General features: G+C 63.2%; 1 protein-coding gene across 3 annotated transcripts in view; it reads right to left on the bottom strand.

Annotated features, from left to right (window-relative positions):
* The window catches only part of LOC119859299 (laminin subunit beta-2-like), a 49831-nt gene that overhangs the window by 23892 nt on the left and 12572 nt on the right, over positions 1 to 13367 (bottom strand). For all 3 annotated transcript variants that reach the window (XM_043519887.1, XM_043519888.1, XM_038411215.2), the window contains 12 exons: positions 12445 to 12518; positions 11441 to 11629; positions 10011 to 10074; positions 9287 to 9489; positions 8754 to 8874; positions 8097 to 8285; positions 6762 to 6941; positions 5555 to 5667; positions 5403 to 5482; positions 3387 to 3543; positions 1471 to 1623; positions 682 to 840 (listed from right to left, as the gene is read on the bottom strand). In XM_043519887.1, the coding sequence (XP_043375822.1) occupies positions 682 to 840; positions 1471 to 1623; positions 3387 to 3543; positions 5403 to 5482; positions 5555 to 5667; positions 6762 to 6941; positions 8097 to 8285; positions 8754 to 8874; positions 9287 to 9489; positions 10011 to 10074; positions 11441 to 11629; positions 12445 to 12518 (1682 nt within the window). The remainder of the gene's footprint in view (positions 1 to 681; positions 841 to 1470; positions 1624 to 3386; positions 3544 to 5402; positions 5483 to 5554; positions 5668 to 6761; positions 6942 to 8096; positions 8286 to 8753; positions 8875 to 9286; positions 9490 to 10010; positions 10075 to 11440; positions 11630 to 12444; positions 12519 to 13367) is intronic.

Below are 13367 nucleotides of genomic sequence, written 5' to 3'. Positions count from 1 at the left end.
TCGGGGCAGCCTGCTCCCGGCATGAGCCCCTTGCCCTGGGCAGCTGAGCTGGGTGCTGCGTGTGGACTCTGCGCCAGGTGGTCTCGGGGCTGGGCCCCACACGCCAGGGGAGCCTGGTGCCAGGCCATCCCCTCCCCCATCAGCTAGGGCTGCCAGGTGCCCAGTTTTTGACCGGAAAGTCTGGACACCCAAAGTCCAGTTACCATGGGTGGGGGGAGGCGCTGGGTCATTAACCCACCTGCTCCACCCCCTGCTCAGCCGGGTTGCCCCCTAAGCAGGCCGCAGGAGCTCACCCTGCCCCGGAGCAGAGGGAGCCCAGCGGGGGGGGGAGGAAAGGAAAGTGGCGAGATCCAGCAAGTGACAGGGGTGGGGCCTTAGGGGGGGAAGAAGCAGAGAAGGGGCAGAGCCTTGGGGGGAGAGGTGGGGCAGGGGGTGGGGCTGGGAGTTTGGTTACCAGCAATTAGAAAGGTGGCAACCCTACCATCAGCCCCATGCCCTGTGGCAGCCTGGCGCCCAGCCCCCCCTCCCCCATCAGCCCCACACACGAGGGGAGCCCAGCGCCTGGATGTCCTCTCTCCCATCAGCCCCACACACCCTGCAGGAGCCCGGCCATCCCCTCCCCTGTCGGCCTCTCACCCCCGGGCAGCCTGGTGCCCAGCCACCCCTCTATGCCCCACACACCTCCGGCTCGTAGCGGATCAGGATATCGTACTCCATGGGGTAGGGGATGTTGTCGATGTGGAAGGACAGGCCGGCCCCATCCCGCACGCGGGCAAAGCCGGGCCCCGTCCATGTGATCATGTGACCCACGTGCTCCCGGGACACCACTTCCACGTCAGGCTGGGGGGCAGAAACCTGGGTCAGTGCCCTACCTCTCCAATGCTGCCCCTTGCCTCCACCTGCCTCCCTCTCAGCCCCCCACTACCCTCAGCCCATTCCTGTCCCCACCCCTCCACCACTCCCCCTACCTGCCACATCCCTACCCCGACTTCTGCCCCCTGCTATCCTCCCTTATGGACAAAATAGGAATTTTTTGTAGTGTTTTTTATTAATCCTATGTGTGCCTCAGTTTCCTCTTACACCCTGCATTGCTGCCCAATGGTGGGAGGATTATGGCTACATCGGCTTCATGGGGCTCTCCCCTCGCTTTGTTAGCCCCCCTCCCCAAGTGATGGGCACTGTGGCCAGGCAAGAACCCCTGAGGGCCTAGCGCTGTCCACAGTGGGGCAGGTCATCTGGGCATCGGCACCTCAAGCGCTGGAGCAGGGTGTAGGCCTGGTGGGGTCGCATGGCCGAGCTTGGGAGAGGAATGGGACTCGGAGGGCTGGCCCACTGCTCAAGAACTGGGACATAGCCCCGACCCTGTGGATCTGTGACACCCCACTACCCCCCCATTCCTGCCCCCAATCCTCTACCCCCATCCCCACCCCCCTTGCTCCTCCAGGACCGCCCCGCTCCCCCGCTCCTCACCTTGTGCTGGGGCTGCCGGCTGCGCCGGGACAGGGCTCGGTGCTGCCGGAGCCGCATGGCGCTGCGTTGGGGCCGCAGACGCCCCTTCCGCCCGTTTGGGAGCCCGCTGGAATGCTCCAGGCAGTCCAAGGGGGCCTCGGGGCGCAGCGCTCCCTGCAACAGGCCAGGGTCAGCCTGGGAGACTGCCAGGGGCACGGGGATGAGGGCTGCGCTGGGGACCCTGGGGGATGGGGGCTGAGCCAGGGGACCCCAGGGGATGGGGAGTCGCCAGGAGGACTGACAGGGGAGCAGGAGGTTGCTGTGGGGGGGCTGGGGTTACCCTGAGGAGACGCCCTGACCGCAGCAGGCTCCAGCTGGCCAGAGGGACACTGATGCCCGGCTGCGCAGTGTAGCTGGTGCTGGGTCTTGTTGCTCAGTGAGGGGCACAACCCCTGGCCCAGACCCCAGCCTGCCACGAGAGACTGGGCCCCACAGCCACGGAACTGCACTTGGGACGGGTAATGAGCCCCGTGACCAGCTGTGACGTTATTGACTTGAACTGGGACCGTACAGAACATTGTTGCAACCAAGGTCCTATAGTGGCACTAAATCTTGTATAAAGGGGGTCAAATAAGGTGTCTAAGACAAGGTGATGGTTTGCTGGTTAGGATTATGCTGTCTGTATGTGTATCATTTTGTTGTCGAAGTTATGAACATTGGCTCTATACTGTCTGCAGTTCAAACTTGTGCTATGCTTCTGCGTGACACCCCAGACACGTCGGTGTCAGCTCTGCCTAGCCTGCTGGATGGCCCATTAAGGACCATCAGCTACACAACCGACCCATTGAGAGAAGGCAGACACGCCTGGGGACTCAGCCAGGTGTGCAGGGACCTGCCTATGGAGAGAACTCTGAGGTGTTTCCAGGCCAGGGGATGGACAGCTTGTCTTTGGGACAAAGAAAGAAAGACCGCATGGCAAGAGACTTTCAAAAGCCGCTGCAGCTCCTCCATCTTGTCTTCAATCCTGCTTCTGACCTCTGGAGGGACTTTGCTACAAACTGAAGCTTTGAACCCAGGACTGAAAGACCCATCCCAGCTGGGGATGTTCTCCAGAGACTTGATTTGAACCTGCCGTTTATTCCATCGCTGCTGCAAGCCTGAACCAAGAACTTTGCCATTGTATGTAACTGATTCCATTGAACCAATTCTAGCTCTCACCTCTATCTTTTTCCTTTTATGAATAAACCTTTAGATTTTAGATTCCAAAGGATTGGCAACAGCGTGATTTGTGGGTAAGATCTGATTTGTATATTGACCCGGGTCTGGGGCTTGATCCTTTGGAATCGAAAGAACCTTTTTTCTTTTACTGGTTTATTGGTTTTCATAACCCTTTATCCCCATAACGAGTGGCACTGGGGGAGATACGGGGAAACTGGAGTGTCGAAGGGAATTGCTTGTGTGACTTGGGGTTAGTCAGTGGGGTGAGACCAAAGTCTGCTCTGTTTGGCTGGTTTGGTTTCCCTTAGAGGTGGAAAAACCCCAGCCTAGGGCTGTAACTGCCCTGCTTTGAGCAGTTTGCCTTGAATTGGCACTCTCAGTTGGGTCCTGCCAGAACCAGCATCGTTATAACATGGGACCCCACACGCTACCTACCCCCTCGGCCCTGGGACCCCACACGCTGCCCCCCTGGCCCTGGGACCCCCCGTGCTTCACCCCTCGGCCCCAGGATCCCACGCGCTGCCCCCCCTTGGCCCCGGGATCCCACGCGCTCCCCCCCCAGCCCTGGGACCCCATGCGCTCCCCCCGGCCCAGGGACCCCACGTGCTCCCCCCAACCCCAGGACCCCACATGCTGCCCCCCTTGGCCCTGGGCCCCCACGCCCTGCCCCCTCCCAGCCCCGGGACCCATAGCAGCCAGCATTGGGTGCCCGCACTCACCGGCAGCGTGGGGTGGGTGGGCACGTGCCCTGTGGCATGCTCCGCCTCGTAGCTGTAGTAGTCCAGGGGTGCACAGAAGTAGCCGGGCTGCACCTGGTCACACTGGCGCCCAATGAGGTGGGGCCGGCAGGGGCACAACCCGTCCTCCATGGAGCACCTGGGGGCAGCACAAGCCCTGTCCATCCTGGGCTAAGGGAGCCTGCTCTGCCCTGTCTGTGTCCGGGGGAGAGCCAGCCTAGCCCAGGCCACATATACGTGTGTCTGTCCCAGGGCAGGGGCCGTGGGGGAGGAGTGAGAGGGGCCAGCCTGTTACCAGCCCTGAGTGCCCTGGTTCCACCCCCAGCTCCCCACAGCTTGTGTCACACCCCCGCGGTGATGACCTGGGCATGTTCTTACTGTCTTCTCCGAATATTGTGTGTGCCTCAGTTTCCCCTGTGTGTTATTCAGGTATCTGGGTGGTGGGACAAGGGGGTGTGATCTTTGCGTGACCCATAGAGGGCAGGTGTCATTCTGACTGGCCGCAGAGAACAGCCGACACTCGTAGCCTGACAACTGAAGGCCAGGCCCTCTCCTCTGCAAGGATCAGCCCGGGGTGTTGGTGCAGCCGGGGTGACCTGCTGGCCCGGGAACAGAAAGGAAGGAGGAGGGCCAAGGGACGTGAGGGAGGGTTGCCAATCCTCCAGGGTTGGCCTGGAGTCTCCCGAATAGGCATTGGTCTCTGGGTGACTATTGAAAGCAACCCAGCAGATCGGGCTGTTCTACACCGACTAACCCACCTGTCACACGCTGGCTGGGGGTCCTGGCAGCTAGAGATCGGGGGGGCATTTCTCCCTCGGGGGGGGCCCAGGGGCAAAGCCAGGCTGCTGGTGGCTCCGAGGTGTGGTTCCAGGAGGCGGGGAGCCTCCGAGAAGGGCTGTTGCACTGAGGGATTCCTCCCAGGGGCTGTGCAGGGCTGAGAGAGTCTGGGGCCTGGGAGTGCCTGACACCCGGCTACCCTAAGCCACGGTGCCACCAGTGTCCCATGCCCCTCCCACCATGGCACTGTGCCCCCTCCCCCACGGCTGTGGTATCGCCCCATGTGTGACAAAGTGGGACTGTTCTTAATGTTTTCTCCAAATACTCTGTGGGTGCCTCAGTTTCCCCATGGCATTTCTTAAGTCTCTAGGTGATGGGATAAGGGGGTGTGATTGTGTCAGAGCCCTAGAGGGCCAGTGTGATGGTGTCTGCAGAGAGAATGGCCGACACCCTGTCTCATGGCGACTGATGGCCTGGGCCCCTCCCCTGCAAGATGCCAACTGAAGGGGTTGGAGAACAAAGAGATCAGGTGGCCTCCTGGCCCAGGAAGGAGACAGAGGCCAGAGGAGGGGTGGGAGAGTTTCAGGTTGAAGCTGGCTGGGGAAAGAGAGGGAGGCCCAGACCTAGGGTCTGGTCTCCCTTGCCCCAAGATGGACCCGGCTGAGGGGTCCTGTTCTCTGCACCTACAAGCTCTGTGTTAGACCATGTTCCTGTCGTCTAATAAACCTTCTGTGTTACTGGCTGGCTGAGAGTCACGTCTGACTGCGGAGTTGGGGGGCAGGACCCTCTGGCCTCTCCCAGGACCCCCCCCGGGCGGACTCGCTGTGGGAAGCGCACGGAGGGGCAGAGGATGCTGGATGCTCCGAGGTCAGACCCAGGAAGGGGGGAGCCGGGTGAGCTGTGTGTCCTGCAGACAGGCTGCTCCCAGACAGGAGACGCCCCCAGAGTCCTGCCTGGCTTCGTAGGGAGCAGTTCCAGAGCATCGCCCGGAGACCCCGTGACACCCTGTACCCCCTCTCCCCCGTTGTGGCACCGTCCATCATGTCCCCTCTCCCCAGCAGTGAAGCCATGTGGCTTCCCCGGGAGGAAGTGTGAGACCCCTGGGGGGTCTGGTACCCTGCAGGGTTCTCCTGGAGACTGTCCCAAGTACTGTCATACGTCGTACCCCCCTCCAACGTGTGGTGCTGCCCTGTGCTCTTCCCCTGCGTGGCACATGCCTACCTGTTGCTGTAGGCGCCCCCGAAGTCGCAGGTGCAGGGCCGGCAGCCGGCCATGTCGTTGCTCAGGCCCCAGAACTCGGGCTGTGGGGAGAGCAGGGTCAGGCACCATGTGGGGTCCAGCCAGAGGCCGAGGAGAGGGGCAGGGGCACTCACCAGGCACTGGCTGCAATACCGGCCGCTCACAAAGCGCTTGCAGTAGCAGTCTCCACTGATGTGGTCACAGGGGGGGCTGCCTGTGATGATGCCCCGAGGGTCACACCTGCAGGCTGGGCACAGACACAGCAGCTTACCCAGTGGGGCCCGTGACCACAGCCCCCAGGAATAGCCCAGCACCTGCCCTCAAGCAAGGCCTGGAACACACACAGCTCTGGGGATGCCGAGCCGGATCCTGCCCAGTACCCATGGGGTTGTCCCACGCAGCATATGGGGCCCTGCCACCAGCAGCTGCATCGAGGAGCCATGTCCCCTGGGGCCCTGCAGCACAGCCAGGCTGGGTGGCTGTGATGAAGTGGGCATATTCTTACTGTCTTCTCTGAATGCTCTATGTGCGCCTCAGTTTCCCCTATGTGTTACTCAGGTATCTGTGTGGTGGGATGATGGGGGGGCGATGTCTGCAGCAACCCCTAGAAGGCAGGTGTGGCTGCTGACAGGCTGCAGAGAACAGCTGACACTCTGTAGCCTGGCAAATGATGGCCAGGCCCCCTCCTCTGCAAGGATCAGCCAGAAGTGTTGGTGCAGTCGGGGTGACCTGCTGGCCCAGGAAAGGGACAAAGGAACAAGCAGGGGCAACAGGCGTGAGGGAGGACAGGCCGTTGGAAGGCCTCAGTCCCCTGCATGGGGGCTGGAACTAGGGGAACTGGGGGGCTGCAGCACCCCCTGGCATAACGTGGTTTCCATCGTATCCAGGGTTTGTAGTTTGGTTCCATGGCTCAGGCCCCCCCACTCCCGCCCCGGGCACATTGCTCCAGCTCCTCGGTCTCCTGTTTGGGACTCAGGGGGAGTCCAGGGGGAACCAGGCCCCAGGTCCCCGCAAGCTGGTTTTTCTGCAGGTGCCTGCCCCCTGAGCTGACAAGCTCGGTTCTACACTGGGCTCCCGACGGCTGTGTCACACGCTGGTGGGAGTCACGGCTGGCTGCAGAGTGGGGGGCAGGGCCCGTTGGGAGGATGAGGCTCCCCAGGGGGACTCACTGCAGAGAGCGAACGGAGTGACCAAGGGGCTGAACGCTCTGAGTTTGGACCCAGGAAGTGCTAATGCCAAGCAGGCTCCTTGGCCTGGTGAGCGTGGCCCTGAGGGGAGACACTGCCCCAGAGCCCTGCCTGGCTTCACTCAGAGCAGTGCCAAGGCCGTGCCCACACTCACGCTGGCAGCCCTGAGGGTCAGTGCGGCTCAGCCCGTAGAAGGCCTCCTTGCAGCTGTCACAGCGCACGCCCTGGACGTGTTCCTTGCAGCGGCACTGCCCGGCGATCATGCTCAGCGCCACGTCCGTGTGGCTGTCACACACCCCGCCGTCCAGGGAGCCCACCGGGTCACAGTCACAGGCTGCCAGCAGAGGGGAAGATAGCCGGAGTCGCACGCTAGGAGCCAGCTCAGCGCCCAGCCTGGACACCAGCGCCTGGCACCGCAGTGACCCCGAAGCAGGTGGCACTGCCAGGGCAGATAGGATCGACCATGCCGGGCAGGGAGAGGGCAGCCGAGTGTCTCAGTGCAGCCAAAGCCCTGGGCATACCCCAGGCCAGGGAGTGAGGCTGCTGGCAAAGGGGCTGGGGCTCGATGTGAGCCCCCCACGCAGCACTGCAGCCAAAGGGCTCACGTGCTCCCTGGCCGCATCCCAGGGCCGTGACCAACGTGGGGTCGTGGGTGATATGCACCTCTGTTTCCCTAGGTGTTGCCCTGCCACACTGAGCACCACGAGGCGTGGGCCACGCAGCTGGCTGGGGAGAGACACGGGGCAGTGAGGGCATGGGGGACCCAACAGACAATGGGAACCCCAAGGACCCCGCACATCCCCGTGAGAGGGGAGCCCAAGTGGCTACAGCTGGAGAAGGAGGGGGCCGTGCCAGGCGAGCATGAGAAGAATGGGGCTCTGTGACCCAGGGGAGCCCCTGACACTGAGACTCGGGAGAGACGAGGAAGGAGGCCGAGATGGGCTGGCCAGGCTGGACTCTGGCTGCTTCTTTGCTGGTCTCCGCTGAGCCAGGACCGGAACCCAGCACCGGCTGGCGCGCCACTGGGGGACGCTCTGAGCGGGGGCTCGCTCCGTGGCCTGACTGGGCAGAGCTCCCGGGGGCTCACAGGGGCTGCAGCCCAGTCTCGGAGGCAGGGAGCGGCCAGCCTCGCTACGCACAGAGGTGAACCCAGCCGACTCCGATCTCTGGGCCCTGGGGAGGCCAGGAGCCATGCAGTGCCCTGGCCTTCCCACGCGCCTGGGGAGGGCACAGGCATGGCATCAGGGGCCCGTTTGGGCTGGGAGCAGACCCGGGGACAGCATCTGACTAGCGGGGGCCTGGCGAGCCCCTGGAGACCCAGTGCCAGGCATGGGCTGGTAACCCTGAGAGAGAGGATGCCCCCTCTGTGCTGCGGCCCCAGCCGGCCCCAGCTCTAGCTTCAGAGGAAGGGGAGCAAAGCGCCGAGAACCCCAGGGGGTGGCCCCCCACCCACTGGAGGCTGCCCAGGCCTGTCCGGCAGGGCACTCACGGACGCAGGCGGTGCTGGCCCGGATGTCGGCCAGCGGGCTGTGGTAGTAGAAGGGTTTGCAGAGCTGGCAGCTGCGGCCCATGGTGTTGTGCTGACAGTCGTCACAGACGCCCCCGCTGGTGTTGCCCGTGGCCAGGTACACGGCCATGTCGAAGTGGCACCGGCGTGAGTGCTGGTTACAGTTACACCCTGCCGATAGATGGGTCCATTAACGACGGCCCGGGCACACCCGAGCCTGGGGCACTGCCCCCCAGCGCACCCGCTGCAATAGGTGCAAAAGCAGGTGGGGGGCACAGCTACGAGGAAGGGGGGGCACAGCCACGGGGAAGGAGGGGAGGGAACAGCCATGGGGAAGTGCGGGGGGGCACGATCGTGGGGAAGTGGGGGCACACAGTCACAGGGAAGCAGGGGGGCACAGCTGTGGGGTACCAGGGGGGCGCACAGCCACAAGGAACCGGGGGGAACAGCCATGGGGAAGTGCGGGGGCACAGCCGTGGGGAAGTGGGGGGCGCACGGCCACAGGAAAGCAGGGGGGCACAGCTGTGGGGTACCGGGGGGAACAGCCATGGGGAAGTGGTGGGGGGGGCACAGTTGTGGGGAAGCGGCTGGGAAGGGGGGCACAGCGGCGGGGAACCGGGGGGCGGGCTGCTCTCTCACCTTGGCAGGCGTGTGGGTCGGTGCCCCCGGCAGGGCGCCATGGCAGGTCCTGGTAGAAGTCCTGGCACCGCTCACAGTTCAGGCCCGTGGTGTGGTGTTTGCACACGCAACGGCCGTGAATCTGGAAGAGAGGCGGGGACGGTGCCCAGGTCAGCTGTGGCCCACGGCCCTGTCCTCAGCCCCCTCACGCCGGGCTCTGCAGGGCCAGTGGACGAGCCCAGGGCCCTCGGCTGCCATTAGCAGGCCCTGCCACAGACAGCAGGCCAGATGCCAGGCCTGAGTGGGTCTTGTCTGCAGTGGGGCAGGAGGAAAGGCCGGGGCACAGGGACCCCTGGGTGCTGCCCGAGAATCAAGGGCACAGCAGCCACCAGTGCTCTCCGCTTGGCTGGGCCTGGCTGCCTTGTGACAGGTCTTGCAGTGGGGCTCTGCCCCCTTACTGCACCCTCCCCACCCCACTCCCTGTGGGATGGGGCTCTGGCCCCTTGTCATGCCCTCCACTCCCCCTTCCCTGCCATGGAGCTCTGACCCCTTACCATGCCCTCCACGTCCCCTGGCACGCCGGGGGCGGGCGCGCACTCGGAGGCGTGGCCATAGCAGAAGCAGCTCCCGCGGAGCACCAGCTCGTAGAGGGCGTAGTAATACTTGCGCAGCACCTGGCGCCGCGAGTCCAGCAGGTTGTCGCCCAGCGTGTGCAGCTTTGTCAGGTTCACCCGCAGGTTGGTGATGCGCAGCAGATCTGGGGGCATGGGGAGCTCAGCACTGGCCCCACCTCCTGGCCCTGCTGCCCCCCAATCCCCCCCAACCCCCCAATCTCCCAGCCCCTGCACCCCACAGCCCTGATGCCTCCCACTCTCTTCAGCCCCCATGTACAGTCCCCAGTGATCACTCCTGCATCCCCCCATATGGAAACCCCCCTGGCCTGCCTGTGCCTTCCCTGCATGGGCATCTCCCTGCACCGCCCACAGCTCTGAACCCGGTGCCCCACGGCGCCGCCCGCAGCTCTGAACCTGGTGCCCCACAGTGCTGCCTGCAGCTCTGAACCCGGTGCCCCATGGCGCTGCCCGCAGCTCTGAACCCGGTGCCCTACGGTGCTGCCTGCAGCTCTGAACCTGGTGCCCCATGGTGCCGTCTGCAGCTCAGAACCTGGTGCCCCAAGGTGCTGCCCGCAGCTCTGAACCCGGTGCCCAAGGACTGCAAGCTCTAGGGCAGGGATCCTAGACCATCCTCCCGGCCGAGCCCCCCGCCTCGTGCCCCTACCCTGGATGGCTGGGCTGTACGGATCCTCCACTGGGATGGACGGGTCCAGGACCTTGAAAATCACCTGGGTGACAGGCAAGGGGCAGCATGAGACCCCAGAGCTCCCCCAGCCCCGGCCTGACCCCAGCCCCCGACCATGCCCCAGGGTGACAGGTGAGGGGCAGGGTGACCTTAGGAGTGCAATATAATATCTCATTGAAAGGTGACACAACCCTTTCTGGCCCTAATTACCTCCCAGACTGACCTGACCCAGGGCCCAACTTTAGAGGCTGCTTAGGAAGAGATGGAAATGAGGAGAGCTGTGGACTGCAGCCCGCACTGTTAGAGAGAGAAGGGGAGATGCTGGCTCAGGGCTTGTGATGTCAGCAAACGAGTCTTGTCTATTGCCCTGGCTTTGATTCAAGGATCAAAACAGGAGTGTTAAGATCTAGGAAGACACTGGAGGGCAACAGTATTATTGTCTCTAGGTCTCTGGGAAGGTTGTGGTACCTGTATCTGAACCGTTTAATGATAAATTACCCTGTGCTAATTGCCAGGATGTTTGGGAGAAGGAAGGTTGAGCCTATTGTCTTCTCAGGCCAAGAGGCTGCTGGAAATGTATAAAAGCCCTGGGACACGATCCTTCTGCATCTCAGATCGGCTTTGGGTTTCAAGAAGGGGAAACCCTGAGCCATAAGGATTGAGATCCCCCGTCACTGACTGGAGTCGCCCTCAACATGGACATTGGACTGGAACCTCTGGACTGTTTCTAAAAGGACTTTTGGCCACTACAAACTCACCATCTCGGCTAGGTATCTGGACCTCAAGAACTGAACTCAAGTCGGTCTGTAGATTGATCTTTTAACAACACTCTCTCTTCTTTTTTAATAAATTTTAGTTTAGTTAATAAGAATTGACTATAAGCATGTATTTGGGGTAAGATTTACGTAATTATTTGATCTGGGTCTGGGGCTTGGTCCTTTGGGGTCAGGAGAACCTTTTCCTTTCATATGATGAAATAAGATTTTCAGTAATCATCATCATATGTCTGACGTGTGTGTCCGGATGGAGGCCTGAGGCTGGCACGTTAAGGGAACGTCGATGTGTGGACGTCTGAGTACCCAGGGAGGTGATACAGAGGCTGGTTTGGTAACTCTCAGTAGTGGAATATCCACCAGCGTGTGGGGTTTGTCTGCCCCGGTCTGTTTGCAGTTCCCCCGATTGAGTGACCTCAGCTGGCTCCCACAGGCAGCATCGTTACAGGCAGCATGTGACCCCCAGAGACCCGCCTGCACCAACATCCCCCCCATCCCGTTCCCCAGGGCAACAGGCAAGGGGCAGAGTTAGTCCCCAGGTCCTTCCCATGGGCCCTGCCCCAGCCCCCGTGCCCAGGGTGACAGGCAAGGGGCAGTGTGAGACTCAAGAGCCCCTGCCTGCTCCAGCTTCCCCACCTCGCCATGGCTGGAGGGTTCGATCTCGGAGTAGCGCTGCTCGCACAACACCTCGTCCACGCGGCCCGATGCCTGCACAGCCACGGCCGGGAACAGCCGGGAGCAGTTGTAGGCGAAGTAGCGATAAACCTTCCAGGTGCGGCCGAAATCCGCCGAGCGCTCAATCAGCATGGCTGCCGGGCGGAAGGTCTGTGGGGAGAGACATGGGGGAGCTGAGTGCACCCCCAGCATGGCCCCAGGTGGGGTGTCATGGGGGAGGGGAGCTGGGTGCGCCCCCAGCATGGCCTGGGGCAGGGTGTCATGGTGGAGGGGACCTGGGTGCACCCCCAGCATGGCCCCAGGCAGGGCATTGGGGGAGGGGAGCTGCATGTGCCCCCAGCATGTCCCTGGGCGGGGTGTCAGGGAGGGGAGCTGGGTGTCCCCAGCATGTCCTCGGGCGGGGTGTCATGGGGGAGGGGAGCTGGGTGCCCCTCAGCGTGTCCCTGGGTGGGGTGTTTGGGGAGGGGAGCTGGGTGCCCTCAGCATGTCCTCGGGTGGGGTGTCAGGGGAGGGGAGCTGGGTGCCCCTCAGCATGTCCCTGGGCGGGGTGTCGGGGGAGGGGAGCTGGGTGCCCCCCAGCATGGCCGCAGGCAGGGCATCGGGGGAGGGGAGCTGAGTGCCCCCCAGCATAGCCGCAGGCAGGGCATCGGGGGAGGGGAGCTGAGTGCCCCCCAGCATAGCCGCAGGCAGGGCATCGGGGGAGGGGAGCTGAGTGCCCCCCAGCATAGCCGCAGGCAGGGCATCGGGGGAGGGGAGCTGAGTGCCCCCCAGCATAGCCGCAGGCAGGGCATCGGGGGAGGGGAGCTGAGTGCCCCCCAGCATAGCCGCAGGCAGGGCATCGGGGGAGGGGAGCTGAGTGCCCCCCAGCATAGCCGTCCAGCCCTGCAGAGCCAGGCCTGGGACCAGTGCTGCTCTTGGGCAGGGTTGGCCCTGCTGTCCCCACCCCCAGCCCTGGGCCCAGTTACCTTAAATTTCATGATGAGGTGGGTGAAGTGGAACTCGGCCTCCAGGTCCAAGCGGATGCTTACGTGCTCCACGCCTGCGGAGACGGGACAGGGTCACCCCCATGCACCAGCCCCCCCGGGGAGACGGGACAGGATGGGGTCACTCCCATGCACCAGCCCCCCCGGGGAGACGGGACAGGATGGGGTCACTCCCATGCACCAGCCCCCCCGGGGAGACGGGACAGATGATGCAGCAGGGAGTGGGGCGGATTTGATCTGGGGATGTTGCCGGGGAGTTTCACTGGGGAGAGGAGACTTCCCTTGAGGGACTATACCTGAGCCTGTAACCTGAGCCAGGAGGGGGCCAGACCCAGGTGACACCTTCTGCTGGGGAAACTGGACAGAGGCTGGAGGAGGAGCTGGGGGGAGCCCCATGGCTGGGGTCTAATCTCTCTACCCCGCAGAAAGACCTGACTGAGGGGTCCTGTTTGTACCTGCAAGCTCTGGTCTGGACTGTGTTCCTGTCGTCTCTAATAAACCTTCTGTTCTACTGGCTGGCTGAGAGTCACGGTGAATTGCAGGAAGTGGGGGTGCCGGGTCCTGACTCCCCCTCATGCCATGACACACCCCCATGCACCAGCCCTCCCGGGGAGACGGGAAAGGACGGGGTCACCTCCATGCACCAGCCCCCCTGGGGAGATGGAATGGGGTCACCCCCATGCATCACCACCCCCAGGGAGATGAGACAGGGCGGGGTCACCTCCAGGCACCAGCCCCCCTGGGGAGATGGGACAGGGTCGCCCCCATGCACCACCACCCCAGAGAGACAGGACAGGGCAGGGTCACCTCCAGGCACCAGCCTCCCTGGGGAGATGGGATGGGGTCGCTCCCATGCACCAGCCCCCCCGGGGAGATCCCCAATGCTCACCCCCAATGCTCCACCA

Source organism: Dermochelys coriacea, chromosome 7 (genome assembly GCF_009764565.3).
Source record: "Dermochelys coriacea isolate rDerCor1 chromosome 7, rDerCor1.pri.v4, whole genome shotgun sequence".
NCBI classification, from domain to species: domain Eukaryota; kingdom Metazoa; phylum Chordata; order Testudines; family Dermochelyidae; genus Dermochelys; species Dermochelys coriacea.
This window is presented reverse-complemented; position numbering and strand designations above follow the sequence as displayed.